The sequence below is a fragment of the Hyperolius riggenbachi genome, chromosome 5 (genome assembly GCF_040937935.1).
Source record: "Hyperolius riggenbachi isolate aHypRig1 chromosome 5, aHypRig1.pri, whole genome shotgun sequence".
Classification (NCBI taxonomy): domain Eukaryota; kingdom Metazoa; phylum Chordata; class Amphibia; order Anura; family Hyperoliidae; genus Hyperolius; species Hyperolius riggenbachi.
In genome coordinates, this window is record NC_090650.1 from 355,387,424 (window position 1) to 355,411,339 (window position 23,916).

General features: G+C 42.3%; 1 protein-coding gene across 6 annotated transcripts in view; it reads right to left on the reverse strand.

Annotated features, from left to right (window-relative positions):
• Positions 1-1,271: 1,271 nt before the first annotated feature.
• The window catches only part of MYBL1 (MYB proto-oncogene like 1), a 75,764-nt gene continuing 53,119 nt past the window's right edge, over positions 1,272-23,916 (reverse strand). Inside the window, exons 7-16 of one of the 6 annotated variants that reach the window (XM_068237457.1) lie at positions 20,177-20,245; positions 18,198-18,305; positions 12,643-12,870; positions 11,599-11,943; positions 9,944-10,089; positions 8,245-8,356; positions 7,242-7,349; positions 5,803-5,907; positions 3,776-3,937; positions 1,272-2,228 (exon numbers count right to left, since the gene is read on the reverse strand). In XM_068237457.1, the coding sequence (XP_068093558.1) occupies positions 2,097-2,228; positions 3,776-3,937; positions 5,803-5,907; positions 7,242-7,349; positions 8,245-8,356; positions 9,944-10,089; positions 11,599-11,943; positions 12,643-12,870; positions 18,198-18,305; positions 20,177-20,245 (1,515 nt within the window). In that variant the 3' untranslated portion in view covers positions 1,272-2,096. Of the gene's footprint in view, positions 2,229-3,775; positions 3,938-5,802; positions 5,911-7,241; positions 7,350-8,244; positions 8,357-9,943; positions 10,090-11,598; positions 11,944-12,642; positions 12,871-18,197; positions 18,306-20,176; positions 20,246-23,916 lie in introns of all 6 variants that reach the window. The other 5 variants (XM_068237456.1, XM_068237455.1, XM_068237454.1 and 2 more) reach the window with 5 other exon arrangements.

Below are 23,916 nucleotides of genomic sequence, written 5' to 3' on the forward strand. Positions count from 1 at the left end.
AAAAGCTACCCAAGCTAAGCAAAGACGCATGTTCATGTTGGATTTTCATACCTCTGTGCATTGTCTGTTCCATTCCTGGTTCCACCCGGTCCCCATAATCACTCCTTATAAAATTAGTCAAATTCCCAATCAGGAGGAGGCAGGCTCGCTGCAATGTTCCCTCCCATCACTCTCCCTATTCCTCCTCTTAAGGGGCGTGAATGGGGTGGGGAATTAGTTGGAATGGGAGGGGACATTGCAGAAAACCTGCCTCTTCCTGTCTGAATATTTGACCTGGGAGAACAATGAGAGGAACAAACACTACAAAAAGGTATGTGGATCCAAACATATACTTCTGTACTTACCTTTGGTAGCTTTGCTTCGGGTAAGGTGTGCTAAGCAGAGTAAGCCAGTTGGAATAGTATGTGAACATTACTTCATTGTCAAAATCCTCTAAAGTGAAAAACCAGAGACTATTTATCTAACACGCCCACAGTCTGTCCTTATTCAGTAAGCGTGCAAAAGTAAACAAAATGGTCAAAGCTTGTAACAACCAGATTTCAAACTACTATAGTCTAATGGCTAACAGACGTTTTTTGACTGGTTGTGTAGGCCTGTTGTCCTTTTCACTTATATTTGACATTTAAATAGTTAATAGCTTGTATATGCCAGGGACTTTCCCACCTCCACTAAGCCAGACCTGTCTGGAGGTACTTTGCACAGAACTTTCATTTAGAAGGACTTTGTCAAAGGGGAATGGAGGCAACCTTACTTAAAGGGGCACTACAGTGAAATTTAGGCTACTGGGACAACCCTAGTAGCATGTTTCTAATAGTGAGATCAACACATATTAGGTAGTTATCTGGTTACAAAGGTTGGCAAGATAGGATAATTAATAGCATCTCTTACAAATCCTGGCCATCGGGAAAAAAAGCAACGGCCTCTGTTCAGCTGTAACAGCTGTTTCTCTCCTCCTCTCTGTGTGAGATAAAAGCATGTGCTGGCTGGCTCGATCAGCAGCAAAAACGGATATCTTAGGTTAACAAACAGGAAGCTGCTTATTTATTTACCTAAGATAGCCGTACTTACTGCTGGTGGAGACAGCCTTACAGAACAAGCTTTACACACTATCTCATACACCTGGGAAGGAGAGAAATAGCTGCTACAGCTGAACAGAGAAAGATGTTGCTTTCTAGTGATCTGGAGGAGTTGCTACTATAAATTATCCTATCCTGCCAACCCTTGTAACCAGATACACTATCTAATACATGCTGCTCTATTACAAACATGCTACTAGGGTTATCCCAGTAGCCTAAAATTTCGCTGTAGTGCCCCTTTAGCAGGGACGGACAATCCCCAGTTCACTGAATATATCTGGGTAGAGTTACCATATGAACCAATTTATCATGCAGGGCAACGTTTTAAAAAAATAAATAAATAAAAGATATGTATATATAAAAATCAATGACTTCAGCTAAATCCACGACCGTACAGTCAAGCATTAGAACAGAATTCAACCCCTCCTCTCTACCAAGCGGAGTAACAACAGTCAACATACCCACATGCCTGTTCAGCTGTTAGCGGAGTTGATTGGATTAGAGGATATGATCTGTCCAATCAGCTGACTGGCAAAGTTCTGCATTGCCAATGTACAGACTGGTAAAGTTGTATGTTACGGTGCTGGGGGACACTTGCCATGCCACTGGTTTCCGCAATCAAAATTGTACTGCAAAAAAATTGCCTTAACAGCTTGATGCTATTTTTCAGCTAAGTAAAGAGACTTAAAATCAGAAAAAGTGGATAGTATAGACGCTAAAAGTAAAAGCTGTTCAGACCTTTACATTAAAGTTCCGTTTGAAAACAAAAACCCAAAAACTGGCATTACGTTAAGAGTCAGCATATAAAGGCTTCATGCAAGAACAAAAGGCCACTTTCTTCTCTTGAAAATTCTTCAGCACAAATATAACCAATGTTATACATTGCTATTTGCTAGATTCATGCATAATGCAGGCCTGCGAAAGACAGCATTGCTGTACCAAATGTTCTACAGTTTCATAGAAGTCATATTAGTGCATATAAAGAGTAAACTGGATTCGCCAGTCAAAATTGTTCCACATTCATAAAATGAGAGGTCTGGAGGTGGAGCTGGTGGATGACTTGTAGCCATCTAGGTATCTTCTTGCCTGTTCAGTCATGATTAACTGATCCTGAGTCTTTCCAAACACAACTGCTTCCCAGTCACCAATCGACTGCAGAGAAAAATGGTAAGATTCTGTTACTGCACAATAAACACTAAAGCAGGTAGTAAAAGAGTAAAAGCTGTGTTAAAAGTTACAGCAAACATTCAGCCACTTGTTTTAGTCTTGTCTTATGCAGTTAAAAGCATATTCATTCATTTATATTAGTTATTTATTTATAAAGTGCTAACATATTACACATCGCTGTACATTAGTTAAGGTTACAGACAATATTTAGGGGTGACATACAGCAATAAGACAATAAAGGAATACATGCAAACCAGATCACGCAGCACAGTAGCAGTACAAAGTAATGCTTAGTCACTGGATGGGAGCATGGAGATTAGGCAAGTCAAGTTCACTCAAGAATTCACTCAGATCCATAGGATGGGTAATGGAGCTGCATGAACAGGTAGGAGACACAAGGAGGACGACCCTGCTGAAGGCTTACAATCTAGAGGGAGAGGTAGGGACATGAAAAGTAGGGGACCAGAGTTCAGGTGCGGGTTCAGAGCACCAGAGGGGGGGGGGGGGGGTGGTCAGAGTGAAAAGGTGAGTTGAGGGCCTTCTTGAAGATGTTGGAGGGGGAACCCTAATGGGAGAGGTAGGGAGTTCCATAGTGTTGGAGCAGCTCTTGAGAAGTCCTGGAGGCGTGCATGGGACTGGGTGATGCAGGGGGCAGTCAGGCGAAGTTTATTGGAGGAACGGAGTGAGCAATTAGGTGTGTACCACCGAGTAAGATTGGAAAGGTTGGTTGGGCAGGATTTGTGGACAGATTTGTAGGCAGACACAGTATCTTGAATCGGATTCAAGAAAAAATATGAAGCCAATGGAGGGATTCACAGAAGGGAGGCACCGTGACAGAACGATGGGAGGAGTGGATAATTCTGGCTGCCGCATTCATGATGGACTGCAGAGGAGCAAATTCGGGTCATAGGTAGACCAGGCAAAAGGGCGTTGCAGTAGTCAAGGCGGGAAATTATGAGGGCATGGATGAGTTTGGTGGTGACAAATGTCAGGAAAGGGCAGATCTTGCAGAAGTTACGAAGGTGGAAGATGCAGGACTTTGTGAGGTTTTGGATGTGGGGGGTGAAGAAGAGTGCGGAGTCCAGGGTGACACCCAGACAACAGGCTTGAGAGGTAGGGTGGATGGTAGTGTGGTTAACAATGACATGCCCATCTGGAAGGATCAGGGATGGCCAGGGTTGGAAGATCATAAATTCTGTTTTGTCCAGGTTTAGTTTCAGGAACCTAGCGGACATCCAGGAGGAGCATTATTAGATGGATGCACTTGCACGGGGAGGAGGGTTGAGGGGCCTGTGCTATCCTTTTGCAGGCTGGATGGTGTACATACATTCTGGATGCTGTACAAATGAGGGACACAAGGCATGAAAATGCTTTTCAATGCCCGATAAAAAGCAGGGTTGAGGGGCCTGTGCTATCCTTTTGCAGGCTGGATGGTGTACATACATTCTGGATGCTGTACAAATGAGGGACACAAGGCATGAAAATGCTTTTCAATGCCCGATAAAAAGCAATTATTTGTGTCTTCAAGGTACCTGAACAGGCTCCAATTTGATGTTTCTACAGGCCGGGCTGCTTTTCTTCCTCTGCTCCATGCTCACTCTGTGCTTTTCAGTGCTAGTGCTGCAATTCCAGTCTTGCCTCAAAGGTGCCATTATTGATGCAGCAGCTCTGTCTTCAGTTATTCGGTTTAAATTCTTGATAGCAAAATGAAGAATTATCATTTAGCAGATGCACTGATACATTTCATGTCGTCATATCTTTTTTTGTAATACTGTATGTGCATTACTTGTTCTACAATGCTGAACATATACTGTCCTACTTCTGTATGTTAATACTTGAAGTTACACAGGTTTGAAAAAGAAAAAAAAAAAAAAAAAAAAAAATGTATAAAATATACTAAAGCTATTTTTAATTCCCAGGATGCCACAGATTTTTAACGTGACCCTGCAGTAGATGTATACATGTAAAAGCAACATTAAGGGCTCACACACACACACACTATAAGCGCTTTTCTGAGTGCTTCTTGTAGGTAAAAACAAATATCAGCAGCACCACTTAAGTGAAAAGTAGCACTTTTATTTAAACATGCAATAAAAAAATCACATGTCAAGAATAGGCTGAAGGTAACTACAGCCCGCTGTTTCGAAGCGACATGCTTCTTCTTCAAGGTGCAAGCTCATTTTGACAAACCGTGCTTACACACATCCTTTTATATGGCTACAGATTCAAATGTCAACCAATCATCAAACAGATGCAAGAGGAGTGACTGGGTCCAACATTTTTGCTTCTTGTAGGTAAAATTGTGCGTTTTTACCGCAATTGGGATTTTAACGCAAATCAGTGGGAGCGTTTTTTTTTGTTTTTTTTTTTAAAGAAAAAGTCCAGATATGTACGCTTACCCTGAAAATCTTCCTCTTTTCCTATACAGCCATATGAAAAGTGCTGAAAATTCTGCAGCTAAGGCTCCTTTTACACTCCTAAGCATGGATGCACATACACATTTGCGCTAGCTTTTTTTGTGCATCGGTAGGAGTTTTTAATGTTACCCATGCTCAATAACATTACAACATGTGCATTTTTGAGGAAACGTAAATGCAGACATTTTTATTAAAGGACGCAATACAAATGCAATGCACCCTGTGTGGGATGCTCAAGACCAATTTTGCCAGGCACATTTAAAAAAAAATGGCAGGGGGACAACAAGAGTACCAGGTTCTAAGCCAGGCCATGTGACATTAGAATAAATCCTTTCACACAAATGGAACTGGTCTAATTTTGTAGAAAAGAGTACACCGTAAAGGGATGTGGCCAACATCGCCCTCCAAAATCCATGCACACAGCAACCTGTAACACATACACAAAATATGGGTTCTCCATATAGAACGTTCAGAACCCCAAAATGCTCCCATTCAAGATCTAACCAATAAAATGTTGACTTGTTGTGCTGATGGGCGTGGGACAGTGTGGGGATCAGTTGTGGCTGAACTGGCTTTAAAAGAAAAATCAGGCTGGGAGTGGAGCTGCAGCAAGGGACACAGGCTGCCAGTGGCTGGAGGAAGCCCAGGTAAGTAGATCCGTTTGTTTTTAAACAAAAAACGCTTGTGTACCTGTAGGGACAAAAGTGCTCCTATGGGAGGTACTCCGCTAAAGAGGGGGACGCCTCTGGATCCTGCAGAGGTTTCCCCCATCCTCCTCCATCAGCCCGTTCCAGCCCGCACATGTGCAGTAGCCTGGACCTGCTTGAGCTCCGACGGGAAGGGGGCCTTATAGCTTAATCAGCCTGGCTGAGGACACCGGGGGAAGCCTCTCCAGTATCCAGAGGCTTTGCCCTCCTGAGGCAAGTATTCATAATTGGCTGTAGCAAACCTCACAGACACTGCAGTTTTCTGGGTTGTCCAAGATAGGTTTGATCACCAAAGCTTCTCAACAGCAGAACTTAAAATGCAAATCATATCTTGATTTCCACTTACATAACTAACTAAAAGGACTCTGACAAGCAGCACTGGAAAAGAACTGCTGTAAAAACACAAACATTCCGCCCATTGTTTGCTGCACATACCTTTAATCTAGAACCCCTATCTTCTGATTGCAGCTCATCGCCTAGATTTTCTTTTTCCCAACCATCGAGAACCAATGACTTTCTAACTCGTTTAAAAGCAGAGGCCTGCTGGAAATCAAAAGAATTACGCTGTTAAAGTTTGCGTTGCTTAATAAGCATTAAAATAATCCATCAATAGAATCTGCATCTAGGCTCTGAAACTTATTACAAATAAGTCTTCTCTGTCTGGTATAGTGACTCGTGCATATATATGTATAGTATTAGGCAATTTTCAAGCTGGAAGACTCCAAAGAGACTATCAAATACTCTACCTGACTTCACTGTTGGTAACAGTACTATTATCAGATTTGATTGGATAGGGAAGATGTTCTGTCCAATCAGGCTTACCAAAAACTCTGTGAAAATTAGCTATACATTTCTCAGAATTCTGTGATGTAGACCTGTATGCTTGAGTGAATTGTATTGCCTTGACAGAGGTTTGTCGACTGAAAGGAATAAAATGGGAAATAGTGGATAGATGCGCCAAAAGTTGTAAAGACAAGAAGCTGCTCAGGCCTTTACGCTCCATTTCTTTAAAAACAAAAAGTTATTCAGCGTTCGTGTGATACAGCAAAGCTGCAGTGATGCCATAGTTTCTGGCAGCCTACACACTGGTTCTTCTTTGCCCCCCATCCTGGTGATGTCGGATATTATGAAGAAGCAATGACAACATCCATTGTCCTTCATGCAGCCAGTTTGCAGAAAAGAGGATTGCAGAAGCCAGAAGAGAATTTGCTAATTGCGCATCTGTGATAAACACAGCAGGGGATAAGATAAGAGGCAACCAGATTTCATAAAATATTTTAAATCTAAAAATGACGAAAATAGAGGCGACTTACCTCAAAGATGATACCAATTAGGTACAAGGGAAATTTTATTAGCACTAGGCAACACATTTTGTGAGTGAAAACATCTCACTTCATCAGGCAAAAGTTCAGTGCTTGGTATAATAAATAACCAGGTAGAGCATCTCTCTTTTGAGGGACACTCAATAACTGGCTATTCATTACTCTAGAACTTTGGCCTGATGAAGTGAGACATTTTAACTCACAAAACGAATTGCCTAGTGCTAATACAATTTCCTGTGTACCCAACTGGTGTCATCCTGGTGCCGCCTCTATTTTCGCTGTTTTTAGATTTTAAATATTTTAATAAATCTGGGCACCTCTTACCTGAGTACAACAACCTCCAATTCACTTTCTGTCTTATTTCCTGAACGTACTACACCATCTGGGCTCCCGGCGTCTGTGTTTATTTGTATAAGGTTTATTCCTTAGCCTGCCTAAAGTCTATCTGAGATAAACAGAAGTAACAAATGATTAAGCCAACTAGCATCTACTCACAACAAACAAAATCAGTTTACTAGATTGGCTGTTCTGAAAACAATTCTGTGATTTTACCCCTCTATCGGCTTTGTAATTCTGTTCATCCTCCTCTTTCACAAAGAAGTCCGTTCCAGTCTCCTCTTTAAGCACTTCTCGAATGTCTTCTTCAAGGTAGGCAAAAGGCTGTGAAATTTCAAAATCAATTTAGTAAAAATAAATATTTATAGGTTATAGCACATACACACTGAACTACTTTGGCATAAGAATAGCAATTTTTATATTATTGCAGTATAAAAAGCATATCTGGTGACTAATTGTTGTAGTCACCAGTGCACAGTACAGTCATACTTAAGGCAGCCATACACAGATAGATCCCTCTCTGATCGAATCTGATCATAGAGGGATCTAATAGCTGCCCATACAATGCACACAGATTTTGAATGAAATCGATTCACAATCTGTGGAGCTGCCGCAGGTCACTTCTGCTCCCCCGGCCAGCAGCAATACATTACCTGTTCCGCCGGCGCGAGTCCCCGGGTCCGTGCTGTCCCTTTTGCCGGCTGGCCATCATCTTCTCTTCACTTCACTTCCTGTCCCGTCCTGTGAGAAGAGGAAGTTCAAACAGTAGAGTGCCCTCTACTGTTTGAACTTACGCTGGTCACAGGACGGGACAGAAAGTGAAGAGAAGATGAAGAAGGCCAGCCGGAGAAAGGGACAGCACAGATCCGGGGACTTGTGCCAATGGAACAGGTGAGATTATTGCTGTGTCAGTCGTAGGCGAATCGAACGCCAACGACACGCTCCTGACCCACCGGCGATCGAGCAAAATTTGCCGCCTGGACAGATCGACGGAATCGATCGATTTCGGATGGAAATCGGTCAAAGTTTGTGTTATCGATTTCACAGCAGATTCGATCACAGTGATCAAATCTGCTGTCTATCGGCTGGAAATCGAGTTAGTGTATAGGCACCTTTACGATCTTTACACACCACTGGTTCATTGTATGTTAGTTAAAATAAATAAAGTGTTGTCAACAAAACTAGTACAAACCTAAAAAAAGAAAACGTATATACATACCGCGATTTTTAAAGGGCCATATTTCCTCTCCTGTGCAGCGAGAGCATTTTTGAAAGGAGTTGGTGTTCTGGGTGTTGTCAGCAAAGATCTACACATTGTTGGTGTTCTGAATCTGTAACAGGTACAAATCTAAAGGTTAACTTCAGACAAACATTCTAGCTTCTTCCCAGACAACAGTAATGTAGTGCCCAATTAACCTTTTTGAGATTAAGGGAGGGGATGTGTCCAGGACAGCTTAAATCCATACTGAAGCGACGCCGGAAAATAAAAAGTTAGATGCTCACCTATGTAGATGGAAGGCTCTGGGTCCCATAGAGCCTTCCTGGTCCTCTCTCCGTGCCATCAACCTGCCGCTAAAAATAAAAAAATCAATGCAACCCTGGATAGAAACAAAATGTAGCGATGCTGCAGAAGCAGTGAGTGCGTGTTGTAATCAAAGTTAAAAGTGGTATAATGAAATGTTAGATGGTGCGATTTTTTTGGAGGGGACAGGCAATGCACAAATCTGCTTGAAAACCACTTTACTATGGGGGCTGTATGCGGATCAGATCATTTGGGTGCAGGAATCGGCTGGTGTCTAATAGATGCCTGTGTTAACTATCGGTAATCTGATGCCCAAACAGTGAGTTGGTCGCCCAATGCAGGTAGTAGTTATCCGGCTACTATATAGAATTAATGATTGGAGCTGACTGTATTGGATCGGCCACAACTAACAATGGTTTGGGTGGCTGACTTAGGATGTTAGCTTTAGGCACTAAGAGGGGGATGTTAGGCATTAGGTGGAGGTTCTTTTTAGACACTTATGAGGTGGGGATGGGGGAGGAATTAGGTTTAGGCATTCGGTTTTGGGGGTGGGGAGGGGTTCTTGTTAGGTACTTACAGGTGAGGGGTGCTAAGTTTAGGCATGGGGGCTCTTGTTAGGCACTTAAAGGTGAGGGGTAGGGCTCATTCACACTAGAGGCGTTTTTTGGAATTTTTAAGCGCAGGCAATTTGTACTACCCTAAAAGCGCTTACACTATGCTTTCCAATGAGATTGTTCTCAATGGGGCGTTCCATTTGCTTGCCGCTGACAAAAGCGCTGCATGTACCATTTTCAAGGCGATTTGCCCTGAATGGAAGGTATAGGGAAATCGCAAAGCACTAGAAAAAGCGATTTGTATAGTGATTTCCCCAGCGCTTTAATGAATAAATACATTGTATTTATTCATTTCCAGGGGCAAAGTAATCACTTCCTGGCTGACGTCAGGAAGTGATTTAAATAATTGCTCTGCTAAAGCGCTTACAAAAGCACTTATAACACGCAGAGCGATTAGAAAAAGAATAATTGCTGAGCCCTGGCGATAGCGCAACTTGAACAAGGCCTTAGGGTTAGGCTTGGGGGGTTCTTGTCAGGCACTTGCAGGGGAGAGTTTAAGTGACAATTAACTAAATTAGCAATATTTTGTAGCTAGCGGCACCACCTGGTGCCCAACTCACGTGGCAGTGCCGCAATATGTACTCTGCTGTAGGATACCGCGTAAGAGTGGTCACACAGTCCATGGAGCTCTTCACACGATCAGACATGTCTTCCCCCCCTCCAGTATGGTTGGGTACAATTTATACCAAGAACATTCATAAATATACTATTTTCTTGTTACCAGCAACTAAATGTATACGTTTCAGTATGCAGAAAAAAAAAGACCTATAGTTAATACCTACCCCAGATTCTCCTTATCCTCAGAGGACGCAGTCTGTTTGCGCAGAGGAGTTGTCAGGTACTTCTGTCCACATATCGGAGTAGAAGTATAATGAGGATTTTCAAGGAGGAACTGCTCCTGGATACTGCCAGATACGGCATTAAAAAACTAGAAGACAGTAGCATGGGTTATGTTAAATGGCTTGTTCTCACTGATATAACGAACATGCATGAAATCATTTACTCCAGGCAAGGTGAAACATAAAATGGTCTAATTTGGAAAGGACTACATTACGTTTATAATGGCTTTGCCTTTGTTTAAAACTAGGAAGGCGTTTAAAAAAACAGCACAAACAGCAGACTTTCAAATGCGTCTTTAAATCCTCTTAGGAAGTACACAAGGCTTTGGGAACAGTCCATTCCGGCTTACAACCTCTACATGTAAAAATTCTGTTTTAAATGGCTATAGCCAAAGTTAATTGAGGTGAGTTTTTTTGTTTACCTATTAGACCTCTTAGCTGTGCGTTACAATTTTGCCCAGTAAGATAGAGGCAAGGAACCGAGTAAAGGGACCCTGCTGATGCAGATATCCACTTCCTTTGTGTGGCAGTTATACAGGTGAAACATGAAAAATTAGAATTTCGTGGACAAGTCCATCTATTTCAGTAATTCAACTTAAAAAAGGTGAAACTAATATATGTAATAGACTCATTACACACAAAGCGAGATATTTCCAGCTTTTATTTTGTTATACTTTTGAGGATTATGGCTTAGCTTATGAAAACCCCAAAATCAAAATCTCAGACCATTAGAATACTGTGAAAATGTTCAATATTCTAGGCTCAATGTGTCAGACTCCAAACAGCTAATTAATCCAAAACACCTGCAAAGGGTTCCTAATTCATGTACAGGTAGCCCTGACTTACGAACGCCCGACTTACCAACGACCCGCCGACGGCATGGATTCTGTGTTTCCATGGGAACAAGTAAAACATTTTTTTTTTCAAATTGGATTTAAAAAAAATAAATAAATCTATTTTAAAAAATTCAAAGAAAAAATGGCTTTTAAACTTGTATAAGCAGGTACAGAGGGCAGATGTGACACAGAGGGGGACACTGGAGGCACAGGGGGACACAGAGGAGATACAGGGGACAGAGATGGCACAATGTTCCGAATTTAGAAAAGATTCAGGTTAACAACGAACCTACAGTCCCTATCTCGTTCGTTAACCGGGGACTACCTGTATTAGTTTCCCCTTTTAAGTTGAATTACTGAAATAAATTGATTGTTTGCATGATATTCTAATTTTTCGAGTTTCAAATATATTTGAAGTAGTGAATAAGAATGAAAAAATGTGAAGCACTGAATGTTCTGGATGACTGGCACTCAGAACGCTAGACAGCATCATTATTATAAATAGGCAAAAAAAACGTATAGAAAGCCAAAAGACAAAATGACATCACTATGCACCATGCTTGTTTAATTTAACTATAGTTCTAGTGCAGGGTTTCCCAAACCTGTCCTCATGGCCCACTAACATTGCATATTTTGTGGAATACCACACAAGTAGTAGTGTGTCTGATGTCCTCAGCATTTAAACAAGATTGGAGGCTAAAATTATGAAAACACAGCATAAACAATAGGCAACTGGTGCTTTAACAGCAAGGATATACCAACCTGTGAGGGGGAGAAGGTGAGAGGGGAGAAGGGGAGGGATTTCACTGGAGTACTTTTAAGCAAAGTAATGTTGGGCTCTTCATTCTCTTTTGTAGCAGGTGACTGTCTGAGCTGTCCCCCCTTCTTCCTTGGAACGGATGGAGAAGTCTCATGCTTCACCATGACAGAAGATGAAAGGAACCCTTCACTGCCCTCATTAACAGTCTCCACATCAATAAGTTCAGAGTTGCAATCTTGTGAGGACTCCTGTCCAAATGGAACGATCGTTACTGGAGACAGCTTCACTTGAGAAACATCAGCAGATGCGTCAAAGGCAATTATTTCACTCCACGGAGCTGGATCCTGCTTGGAGGAGATCACTGTAGTCAGTATATGTGAAGAGTTAGATCTTGTAATTCAGAAAACAAAAAATTACATCCAAAAAATGAACAGCTTAGTCCATCCCAGTTAAATGCTCTGTTCCCTGTTTAAAGTGTTATTCATCCACAAATCGGTTGCCAGTAGTAAGTACAGTACCCCCCTTCAAGCTCCATGGAGCTGCCCCCTACAATCAGCACAAATAAAAATTCCATCATGCTTGGTTAGTGCTACATTTGTGCCTATTTGTGCTGCAAAAATTAAGATTTGTGCTTCTTTCATTTTGAAAATAATAGCCCTTATTTCCAAAACAATACCATCACCCAGCCCGTACAACAACCTACAGACATGACACTGGTATGGGTGGGCAGTGCTGTGCATGTGCTCATCTGTGCTGCAAAAATAATCTTTCTATCTTTTATAGTTTTTCAGATATTCAAATGTTTATAAAGGTCAAAAGTTTACTCAGCCCCCCCCCCCTTACACTATCACACTTTTACACAACTCACAATGGCCACATATATGCTTTTATTGACCTCTAGCTTTCACATCCTGGAACTTTGAACAGGCAGTTGTGCTGCCGCTGACCAATCAGAGCGGAAGAACAGCAACAGGTGAGCTTTAGCATTGTCTCAGCACTCAACCAGTCAATATAACAGCAAAAATGACTTTTTTTATTATACTTACTGTTCCAATTATATCTAGCGTTTCTGAAAATTCAGGAATGTCCAAGTGCGTTACGAGAGCACTGGGTTCAATTGTAAGTAGCTTATCTGGAGAGACCAACAGGCTAGATAAGCAATTGCTGTCTTCTAAACTGTAGAACTCACTGCTCTGCTCCTCTAGACTCTGCAGTGTGCTGGAAACTGTGTCATCCACACGGAAAGTCTCAGACCAGCTTGAACTCCCAGACTGCTGAGACACAAAATGGAATGAAGATAAGGACAATATAAACTAATTAGGTAATCATGACAGCTGCATAAATATGTTCATAGGCAAAATACAACTTGGTAAAAAGCTGCATAAACACATTAGCTATGACATCACTGATCTAGGAGCAGTGGAAAGGATTTCTGGTTGCTATGGCATTAAGTATCATCGCACATCACCATCTTTGCATTGTCCTAAGCATGCATAATTGAGCCTACAGGCAAGGTACAAAGGTCAACATCTGGCCAACAAACCGGACAGTCACATTATACTGCACCGTCTGGCATTTCATCTGCAAACTGAAATCTATAAATATAGCACTTCTAACGTATTAATATCCAAACCTGAAGACACACAAAGCTAAATACCTGCAAAGCATCGCTCAGGCATGTTTGGCAACATTAGAGTTCTGTTTGACATTCCATTGCCTTACGAAAAATGATATAAAATATTTTCAGTGCTGACTGGGGTAAAATCATGCAGGACCTGAAGCAAAACTATGCACCTGGAATGAGTATGTATGTATGTATGTATGTATGGACGTATGTATGTATACGTATACGTGTGCGTAACACACACACACAAAAGTATTCGGCCCCCTTGAAGTTTTCAACATTTTGTCACATCACTGCCACAAACCTGAATCAATTTTATTGGAATTCCACGTGAAAGACCAATACAAAGTGGTGTACACGTGGGAAGTGGAACGAAAATCATACATGATTCCAAACATTTTTTACAAATCAATAACTGCAAAGTGGGGTGTGCGTAATAATTCAGCCCCCCTGAGTCAATATACTTTGTAGAACCACCTTTTGCTGCAATTACAGCTGCCAGTCTTTTAGGGTATGTCTCTACCAGCTTTGCACATCTAGAGACTGAAATCCTTGCCCATTCTTCTTTGCAAAACAGCTCCAGCTCAGTCAAATTAGATGGCTAGCATTTGTGAACAGCAGTTTTCAGATCATGACTGATTTTTGATTGGATTTAGAACTGGACTTTGACTGGGCCATTCTAACACATGGCTATGTTTTGTTTTAAACCATTCCATTGTTGCCCTGGCTTTATGTTTAGGGTCGTTGTCCTGCTGGAATGTGAACCTCTGCCCCAGTCTCAAGTCTTTTTCAGACTCCAAGAGGTTTTCTTCCAAGATTGCCCTGTATTTGGCTCCATCCATCTTCCCATCAACTCTGACCAGCTTCCCTGTCCCTGCTGAAGAGAAGCACCCCCAGAGCATGATGCTGCCACCACCATATTTGACAGTAGGGATGGTGTGTTCAGAGTGATGTGCAGGGTTATTTTTCTGCCACACATAGCATTTTTGCATTTTGGCCAAAAAGTTCTGTTTTGGTCTCATCTGACCAGAGCACCTTCTTCCAAATGTTTGCTGTGCCCCCCACATGGCTTGTGGCAAACTGCAAACGGGACTTCTTATGCTTTTCTGTTAGCAATGGCTTTCTTCTTGTCACTCTTCCATAAGAGCCAACTTTGTGCAGTGCACAACTAATAGTTGTCCTATGGACAGATTCCACCACCTGAGCTGTAGATCTCTGCAGTTCGTCCAGAGTCACCATGGGCTTCTTGACTGCATTTCTGATCAGCGCTCTCCTTGTTCAGCCTGTGAGTTTAGGTGGATGGCCTTGTCTTGGTAGGTGTACAGTTGTGCCATACTCCTTCCATTTCCGAATGATCGCTTGAACAGTGCTCCGTGGGATGTTCAAGGCTTTGGAAATCTTTTTGTAGCCTAAGCCTGCATTAAATTTCTCAATAACTTGCTCCCTGACCTGTCTTGTGTGTTCTTTGGACTTCATGGTGTTGTTGCTCCCAATATTCTCTTAGACAACCTCTGAGGCTGTCACACAGTAGCTGTATTTGTACTGACATTAGATTACACACAGGTGCACTCTATTTAGTCATTAGCACTCATCAGGCAATGTCTATGGGCAACTGACTGCACTCAGACCAAAGGGGGCTGAATAATTACGCACACCCCACTTTGCAGTTATTGATTTGTAAAAAATGTTTGGAATCATGTATGATTTCCGTTACACTTCTCACATGTACAGCACTTTGTGTTGGTCTTTCACGTGAAATTCCAATATAATAATAATATTAATACATGTTTGTGGCAGTAATATGACAAAATGTGGAAAACTTCAAGGGGGCCGAATACTTTTGCACCCCACTGTATTAATATATATATATATATATATATACACACACACACACACGCATACATATATTGCACAGTGCATCCTAAACCAAGCAATTAGCCCACAAACTAGGAGTTTAAAGCTAACTTGAAGCAAAAAAAAAGAAAACAAAAACCTTACGAGATAATGAATTGTGTGTGTAGTAAGGATAACAAAAAGCACATTAGCAGCAAAGAAAACAGTCTCATGCTCAATATCAACTGTCTTATTTTCAGTTATATAGCATTTTTATAACATTGCATCATACTGTCACAGTTACAGTTTTAAAACCACACTCTATTTGAATCTATAAAACAAAACAAAAATGACGACCCTTTGAACCTTCCTGCAGTAAACCCTCATCTCAAGCTGTCCATCACTGACCTCACAAGAGGTCCACGCATGTGCAGAAGCCCCAGACTGTACTGACTGAGCCAGTTACTGGGGCTGTTCGCAGCTGAACATCAGCCCGCGGGACTCAGACGTGTTTATGGGGCGGGAGGAAGCCACGGGTAAGTATCAAATCTTTACTTTTCAAGATCTCTGGTACACTAAGTGCTTCAGACAACAGGACTGTATAATGCTGGGTATACACGGTACCCTCGATTTTCCACTCAATTCTGCACTGGATTCTCTTATCTTCCCCACGTTTTTCTTATCTTTTTCCATTCTCTTCTTTGATAAATCGAGCGCAGAATAAATCGGAAGGAATATCGGACATGTCGGGAATTATTTATCGAATCCATCTATCGAGCGGAAAAACGTATTGTGTGTACCCAGCATTAGACACAGTGTGCCAAATTGCTCAGAGAAGCTCTTTTGCATAGATAGCTGAAGGTTTTTTTTTAACTCTTCTTGTACTGGAAAACAATGGGAGACTCTTCTTTGCTACTAATGTTCTATTTCTTAAATGTGCTACACATACAATTCATTATATTATAAGTGTATTTTCGCTTCAGGTGTGCTTTAAATAAGGAATATTTTGAGCCAACACCAGCAGTGCAGCAGGCAAGCAAAGCTCCATCTGAAAAAGCAGTACTGCGTAATGGCATAAAATTATGGAATCAAATAAAGCCAAGCATGCGTGTGCAGGTGCTTCTCTATCCGCACTTATTAGCCCCTCACTCAAATTACTTTTTTCACCTACCGTCTTTCCCCGAATATAAGACACTGTCTTATATTCTTTGTGGGGAGAAAATATGTGCTAGGGCTTATTTTCGGGGGGAAGGGGCTAGACGCTTTGTGTATGGGGAGGCTCTCACCGCACCTCCCTTGTGGCTGCGTCCCCCTCCGTTCCAAGCAATTTCTCCTGTGGCGGCGGCGACATGGTATTCAAGCTATGAGGGCGCCCTTTGACCCTCACGCTGCACGCAGTACGCTTTGCCAGCTTTGCGCAGGCGCTCCCTTCCTATCATAATCGTGCGCCTGGCTTATGCGTCCCAGGCGCACATTGATTATTGCATGAGGGGAGCGTCAGCGCAGAGCCGGCAAAGAGTACTGCGTGCAGCGTGAGGGTCAAAGGGCGCCCTCATAGCTTGAATACCATGTCGCCGCCGCCACCACCATCGGAGAAATTACCTGGAACGGAGGGGGACGCAGCCACAAGGGAGGTGCGGTAAGAGACCACACACCTCCCAATACACACAGCGCCCCCCCCAGCTAGGCCTTATTTTCGTAATAGGTCTTATATTTCAAGCAAGCTTGAAATATAAGGGAGGCCTTATTTTCGGGGTAGATTTTATATTAGGGGAAAGACGGTAAGTTTTCTCCTAGGTGAGATTTCACACCTTATCACCAAAATGCCTTTTAAGCCACCAGCAAGCAAGAAAATACTTTGATACTTTTTCAATTGTAGAAACAGAAGTTGAAAAATGTATCTCCTAGGAGAAAAAGTGAATTGAATAAGGGCCATTGTGGGATGGTGCTAGGCAATACTTTTGACTCTTCCTTTGGCAGTGGGTTTGGCTGGGGCTGACCAGTGGAGGAGGCCTGGTCTGGACTGCCAGGCTCCTGTGGAGTGCAGGAAAGAAACTGGCAGTCCAGTAAGAAGAAGAACGTTTCTGATGTCCAGTCCATTTTCTTGTTAGCCCAAGTAAGATGCTCCTCACCTTGTCTCTGGTTCAGGAGTGGCTTGACACAAGCAAGGCGACAGTTGTAGGCCATGTCCTGAATACATCTGTGTGTGTGGTGCCTCTTGAAGCACTGACTGCAGCTGCAGTCTACAACATTGAACTTTTTCACAATATTTAAATTATCTGAGATCCTGAATTTTGGTTTTTCATTAGGCATAAGCCATGATCAACAAAATGAAAAATAAATGCTTGACATTTATCATTCAGTGTGAAACAAATCTGCATAATATGGGAGTCTCACTTTTTGAATTGAATTACTGAAATAAATTTCATATACCGGTATTTGGTGATATCCCAATTTATTATGTCTCCTATTCCAGTGAGATTTGGTAGACTGGAGATGCTGGAAAAGGTCTGATTGACTAGTAAGACACATACGGGTATCCTCCATCCTGCTAGATGACTTTGCTTGACGAAATACTAATCTGTAGCATTGAATAATCTATAGAAGTCCATTCAAAGCACATGGATGTCACAGAAAAGCTGCACTGTCGGAAGGACTGGGTGGCAGTTTCGAGTCAGGTTTGTTGTGTGGATAATGTGTATCCCAGCTAGCATAATATCTCATTCAAATAAGTCACAAAGAGGTAGTCATGTAAGGCAAGCAAAGTGAAATGAAAATAAGTTATCCACTGGCCTTGCACCCAACATGTTGTGTAAAAACAAAAGAGATATATAGAGAGGAGATAGAAAGGAGAGAGAGTGTGGATATATACACAACAATTTACACATATCAAACAATTCACATCACAAAGGGGCTCACAATCTATTCTAATCACAAGACATGTCCGAGCCCCATTGTCAGTTTTACTATGCAGCGGATTGTGCTTCGTTACTTTCTCATAACACCCTTAATTTTTCGCCCCTCCGCCAACAGCCCTGCCCAACCACTAGTACCACACAAGCAGATCGGAGAGCCGTCACACAATGAGGTGAGAGAAGAGGCAGCATGCATGAGACATGGAAGAGGAGCACACAGCAATCTTACAGATGACAATCTCTTTCTTCTGACTTCATGCTCAGCTGACATAAGGAGCAATTCAAGTTCCTTTATTCGGTTTTCCTTATCAGGATCATCATCATCAACAAAGGGCTGCTGAGAGAGGCATGGAAGAGAACCGGAGAAGAGACAGGAGAACAAGTCAAGACAGACAGAGGAGATACCACACAGCTTTAGTTTGGAGAAGCACAGCATAATGAAGGTGACCAAGTTAGAGAAATTCTCAAATTGGGGACATTATAATGCAAAGCAATGATATTCCAAACTCAACGACACTGAACACCAAACAAAATGTAGGAAACCCTCTAGGTTTACCTAAACAGACTATAAAGTCATTGTATACGGAACCTAACAGATCACTGCCTGAAAACTAAACTGGAACTACTATTAACCTATGACCACTAACAACCAATCAGAATGTAAGTGACTGCTATAAGCTATAACACTATCTTCTGTAGAATCATTGATTTTCCATACTGCCATCATCTGGAGCACTGTATGAAGAAAAACGTAAACATGGATGCATGTACCCAACTAGAATAACGCCTTAAATACATGGTACAACTAGCATGATTCATATCTAAGTCATGAAAGCAGGGAGCAGTCAGCTCTTCTACTAAGCATTTGTAAACAGATTACCATATACAAACCGCAGGGGTAGCTCCTGTCATTTACTGTAATCTTCAACATCAGTGGTTAGTCACTTTGCTCTTCTTTGTAGTACACCAGAAGATACAGAGGTAATGAACCATTTAGGCCCCTTTCACACTACGATGTTTTCATTGCATCACCCTTTTTTACCCCAGGGTAACTCTAAAGCAATGAAATTCAATAGGACATTTCATACCTGATGCGGTGCAATGCACCGGAAGTATCACATCTGAGGTGAAAGCATCAGTGCGTTCTGGGTCAACATCTGTTGCGTATGCGCAGAAGTGTATTTTTTAAATACTCTTCCATGCAATTCGTATTTCGGCTACAAGAATTCAGCACTAGTGAGCCTCACTTATACTTTGGTTTGTTGTCAAAAAATGCATGACCGCGCATCAACGCAGGTGTATACAAGGCTTCTTTTCAGCGTTGCGATCATCTGATCGCACCGCATCCAAAATGCTGGTTGCTAACATGAAAAACGGCCTTAAATTTAACAAGGCTGGGTTCATAAAAGCGATAAAACAGATGACCGGTTTCCAGGCTTTCAGATCATAACTATCAGGGATGGAAGCAAATACAGCAACTTTGGGTGGATGAAGGATTATGCAAATTCTGCATGCAAATGTACGCCAATTGAAAATGAACTAATCGAATTCCACCCCCATATTCCTCCCACTTCAGGTGTACTTTAAGAGCATGCAGAGGTCTTCCCGTTCGTATTAAAGAGAACCTGAGGTGAGAGAGGAGAGGTGTGTGTGTGTGTGTGTGTGTGTGTGTGTGTGTGTGTGTGTGTGTGTGTGTGTGTGTGTGTGTGTGTGTGTGTGTGTGTGTGTGTGTGTGTGTGTGTGTGTGTGTGTGTGTGTGTGTGTGTGTGTCCTTGTACACAATGCCAGTTGCCTGACAGTCCTGTTGATCTTCTGGCATAAGTAGTGTCTGAGTCAAAACTTGCAAAAAGCTGCCTAACCCAGTAAAACCTGAGTAAGAGTACCTGATCTGCATATGCTTGTTCAGGGTCTATGGCTAAAAATGTTAGCAACACAGGGCCGGGAGGATGGCCAGGCAACTGGTATTATTTAAAAGGGAACAAATATGGCAGCCTCCACATCCCTCTCATCTCAGGTTCTCTTTAATCTCTAAACTAAACATGTCCTTTTAAATTAAATTTCACAAGAAGGCAAGAGTTTTACAGCTAATATGGCTGCTGAAAGTTCATGCAGTAGACTGCACAACCTACATTTCTGCATATATTCAGCTGTACAAGGTAACGTTTTCCAGTACAGTATGACATGGGGGAACGTTTACTGAATTATTACCTGAATGTAGGTAAAAGCGTTCTGAATGTTTTCTCTGCAGCTGTCATTCATATAATGGTATCCTGGAACCTGCAGGCAAACAAATTATTTACTTAACACAACACAAAAGCCATTAGTCATTTTAAAGAAAGAAAAGTGATTTTAAAATATCTGTTCAATCCCATGCAGTTACCCTAAAGCTACCTGTAGTGACAGAAATACAGGTGTTACTAATTCAGACTTCCTTTTTTCAGAGGTTGCTAGTGGTTGTCACGCGTTTCCTGTAGGTTCACTTTTGTGAGTCACTCTTATCAGTGTGTGATAGGCAGGGACATCAGACAGCGCATAAATAATGTCTGATGGAGAAACATATACGCTGTGCAACCGTGCGTTCTAACAACTCACTGCCGCATGCATTCCTGCGCACAACACAGTGCTGTACCATTCAACCTAACTGATTGGGGTCTGTAGCGGCTGGATAGTGTACTGGATAGTGCTCTGCCTCTGACACAAGCAACATGAGTTCAAATCTCAGCTCTTCCTGTTCAGTAAGCCAGCACCTATTCAGCAAGGAGACCTTGGGCAAGACTCCCTAACACTGCTATTGCCTACTGAGCGTGCCCTTGTGGCTGCCATGAGAAAAGAGCAATATAAATGTTATTTGTCTTGTCTTGTCTGTGCTGCAACTAATCTCTGTAAAACGCACACCCAACTACACTACACAGCAATCGTCATCTACTTTTATAGATGACTGCAACACATGCAACTTCCACCTCTAGCTATTTCCGACCTTTATCTGGTCAGCATGCACCTGTCAGCCTATCAGGTGCAAAGTAATCAGGGATGCCTGCACGGGGCAGTCCTGCTGGTGACAGTCTATGATTACTTCCAACCAAAGCCTCCCACCTGAATGCTGCCTAATTTATGCAATTCCTGCTAGATTTGGTACAGCAGGCAAAGGGTGTATAACTGCACCTGATTGGCTGACAGGCGCCTGCTGACCAGATAAAGGTAGGATATTGCTAGAGCTGGGAGTGAGATATCAGATGATCTGTCTTATGTCTGACTTTGCTACCTGAATGCTTGTTCCAGGTGTGTGAAACTCCTGAAGCCAAAACAAAATCAACATTGCAGCCAGGTATATTACCTTCATTACAGATTTTCTTGAAAAACACACCAACATGGCAACACCACCAGGAATAATACCCTCCTATAGAAAGGGACTTAGGAATCAATGCGTGTGAACAAGGGAGGGAGAAGTTGCTGGGAAAATGAAAAGTTGTGTAACCTTACTACTTAAATACTTGTTAATAATTATTTCTGCTACTCAGAGTTCAGCCTCAAGGGACAAATCTGTAACTTGCGCAAATCTGTAATACAGAGGGAACGAGTTTAATTCTCACCTCGAGCAAAACAGCATTTTTTCTGAAGTGCAATAATAAAATGACAGCTAAATTCTAAATCTGTCCTCTTCTGTGCCAAAGGTCATTATTGAAAAGATCATTGCCAGTGTATCTTTAGCATAGATTTGCTCCTGGTCATTAACCCTAAGGGCCCATTTCCACTACTGCAGCGCAATTCCAACGCAGAAAAAGTGTGAACGAATCCGCATGCGGTTGCGGATTCGTTCGCGTTTGTGGATTTTCACGCAGAATTGCTTGCGATTTGCGCTATGCGATTTTAACCATGTCAATGCCGGTATGCATTGACATGGGTTTTTAAACAGAAACGCTAACGAAAAACACATAGAAAACCGCAAGACTAAAACGCTTGTGATTTTCCCATTAGCTACATTACCGATGAATTGCGTGCGTGTGTGCGGCGAGCGACTTCTGATGGGTCTGCTGTGCAGATTTTTTCTGCACAACAAACCGTACAGAATTCCAGACACAGGCCCATTTACTCTAATGGGTTATGCGAATCTGCATGCAGAAAAGATAAAGATTCGTTGTAGTGGAAACGGGCCCTCAAGGTAAGAGGAATATGGAGGCGGACATACAGCATTAATTTCCTTTTAAACAATACACATTACATGGCTGTCCTGCTGAATCTCTGCCTCTAATATTCTTAACCATAGACCCTGAACAAGCATGCAGATCAGTCATTCCTGACTGAAGTCTGACTGGATTAGCTGCATGCTTGTTGCAGGTGGCTGATTTAGACACTACTGATACATGAAAGATTAGCAGGACACCAGGCCATGTACCGTTTAAAAAGAAAATGTGGCAGCCTCCGTATCGTCTCAGTTCAGGTGTCTGTTAAGGACCATTGCTAAATAAAGCATCCTACTTCAATTTCAAAGCACAGTTTTTTAAAAAAAATCTAATGTGCTAGGGCTTGGTACGGAGTCAGACAATGAATGAATAAAAAAGGTTCATACAAGAAAAATTACATTAAGCACCATTAATGAAAGTGACAGAATGAATGCAGAAAAACTGACTTTCTGAAGCTCTGTGTGAGATGCATCCTGGTAAAATGGGGGGTTCATCTGTGTCAGGTATGGGGGGGGGGGGGGGGGGGTGGTTAAGGCCCATACACACGTCGGATTTTTTTAAACGACGAGTCGTTTGGACATCCCGTCGTTCAGTCGTCCAGACGACTGAACGACGGGCGGACGACTGAACGCCAGGCGGATCGCTCAAGACCAGTCTTATCGCCTGAACGATGGACTGTACACACGCCCGATTTGACGTCCGGACAACTGAACGACGGGACGTCCAAACGACCCGTCGTTTAAAAAAAAATCTGCCGTGTGTATGGGCCTTTAGGCACCGCCAGGGGTTTGGTCAATGGTGGGGGGGAGGGGGAGGTACCTAGTCTTAGGCATGGAGTGGGGGTTAAGGTTAGGCACCACCAGGGGGGGGTCTTAGGGTTAGGCATTGTACTTTGGGGCAGACTTACAGTTAGGCATAGCCAGGGGGGTCCTTAGTGTTAGACATCGCCAGGGGAGATCAATTAGTATAGGCATAGTTACAGAGGGGGCTCTGTAGGAGGATAAGGTTATTAGTTAGAATACTGATTTTTTTTTTTTAACTATCTGAACTAACCAGTAGAATACCGGTAATATTACCAATATTCTACTAGCCAGGGCTATGGAGTCGGAGTCCAGGAGTCAAAGGTTTCATAAAACTGAGGAGGCAGAGTCAGATGATTTTTGGACCAGCCCTGGTAAGTATTAGGCTAAGGAGTCAGAGTCGAGGTGCAATTTTGGGTACCTGGAGTCGGAGGTTTCATAAACTGAGGAGTCGGATGACTGGGTGCAAAGTCAATATTTAAATTCATTGATACCAAATTTATTGCGCTCATGAGGAAGAGTATTATAGAGCAGAACTAAAAATAAGTAAATAAAATGGCTCGGGTATATCACGTTTTATGAATGAGGTATACTGTAAAAATGCTGAAAAACACTGATGTAGAGAGTCAGATGAAATTTTCAAGACTCGCACTGGTCTAGTCCTTCAGGGTGGTCAGCACAGATTCAGGGAGAATATTAATCCTCCCAAAGGGGATTTCTACACCCTTAATGAACTTAATAGGGCCATCATATATGTAAGAAAGCAGAATTGAGGCAGACACTTTTTTTAAATCAAATATGTCTAAACTAAGTAGAGACTTTCAGGGCTGGTAGGGCAGAATGGACCATCGTGATTGGAGGAAAATGTAACCTTCCTGCAGGCTTAATCAATTTAGTGCCTAGGTCTCTGCCGACCTGTAGACTTGGCATAGAGATTTCAAGGCTGATAGCCTCTTGGTGGTCTGAA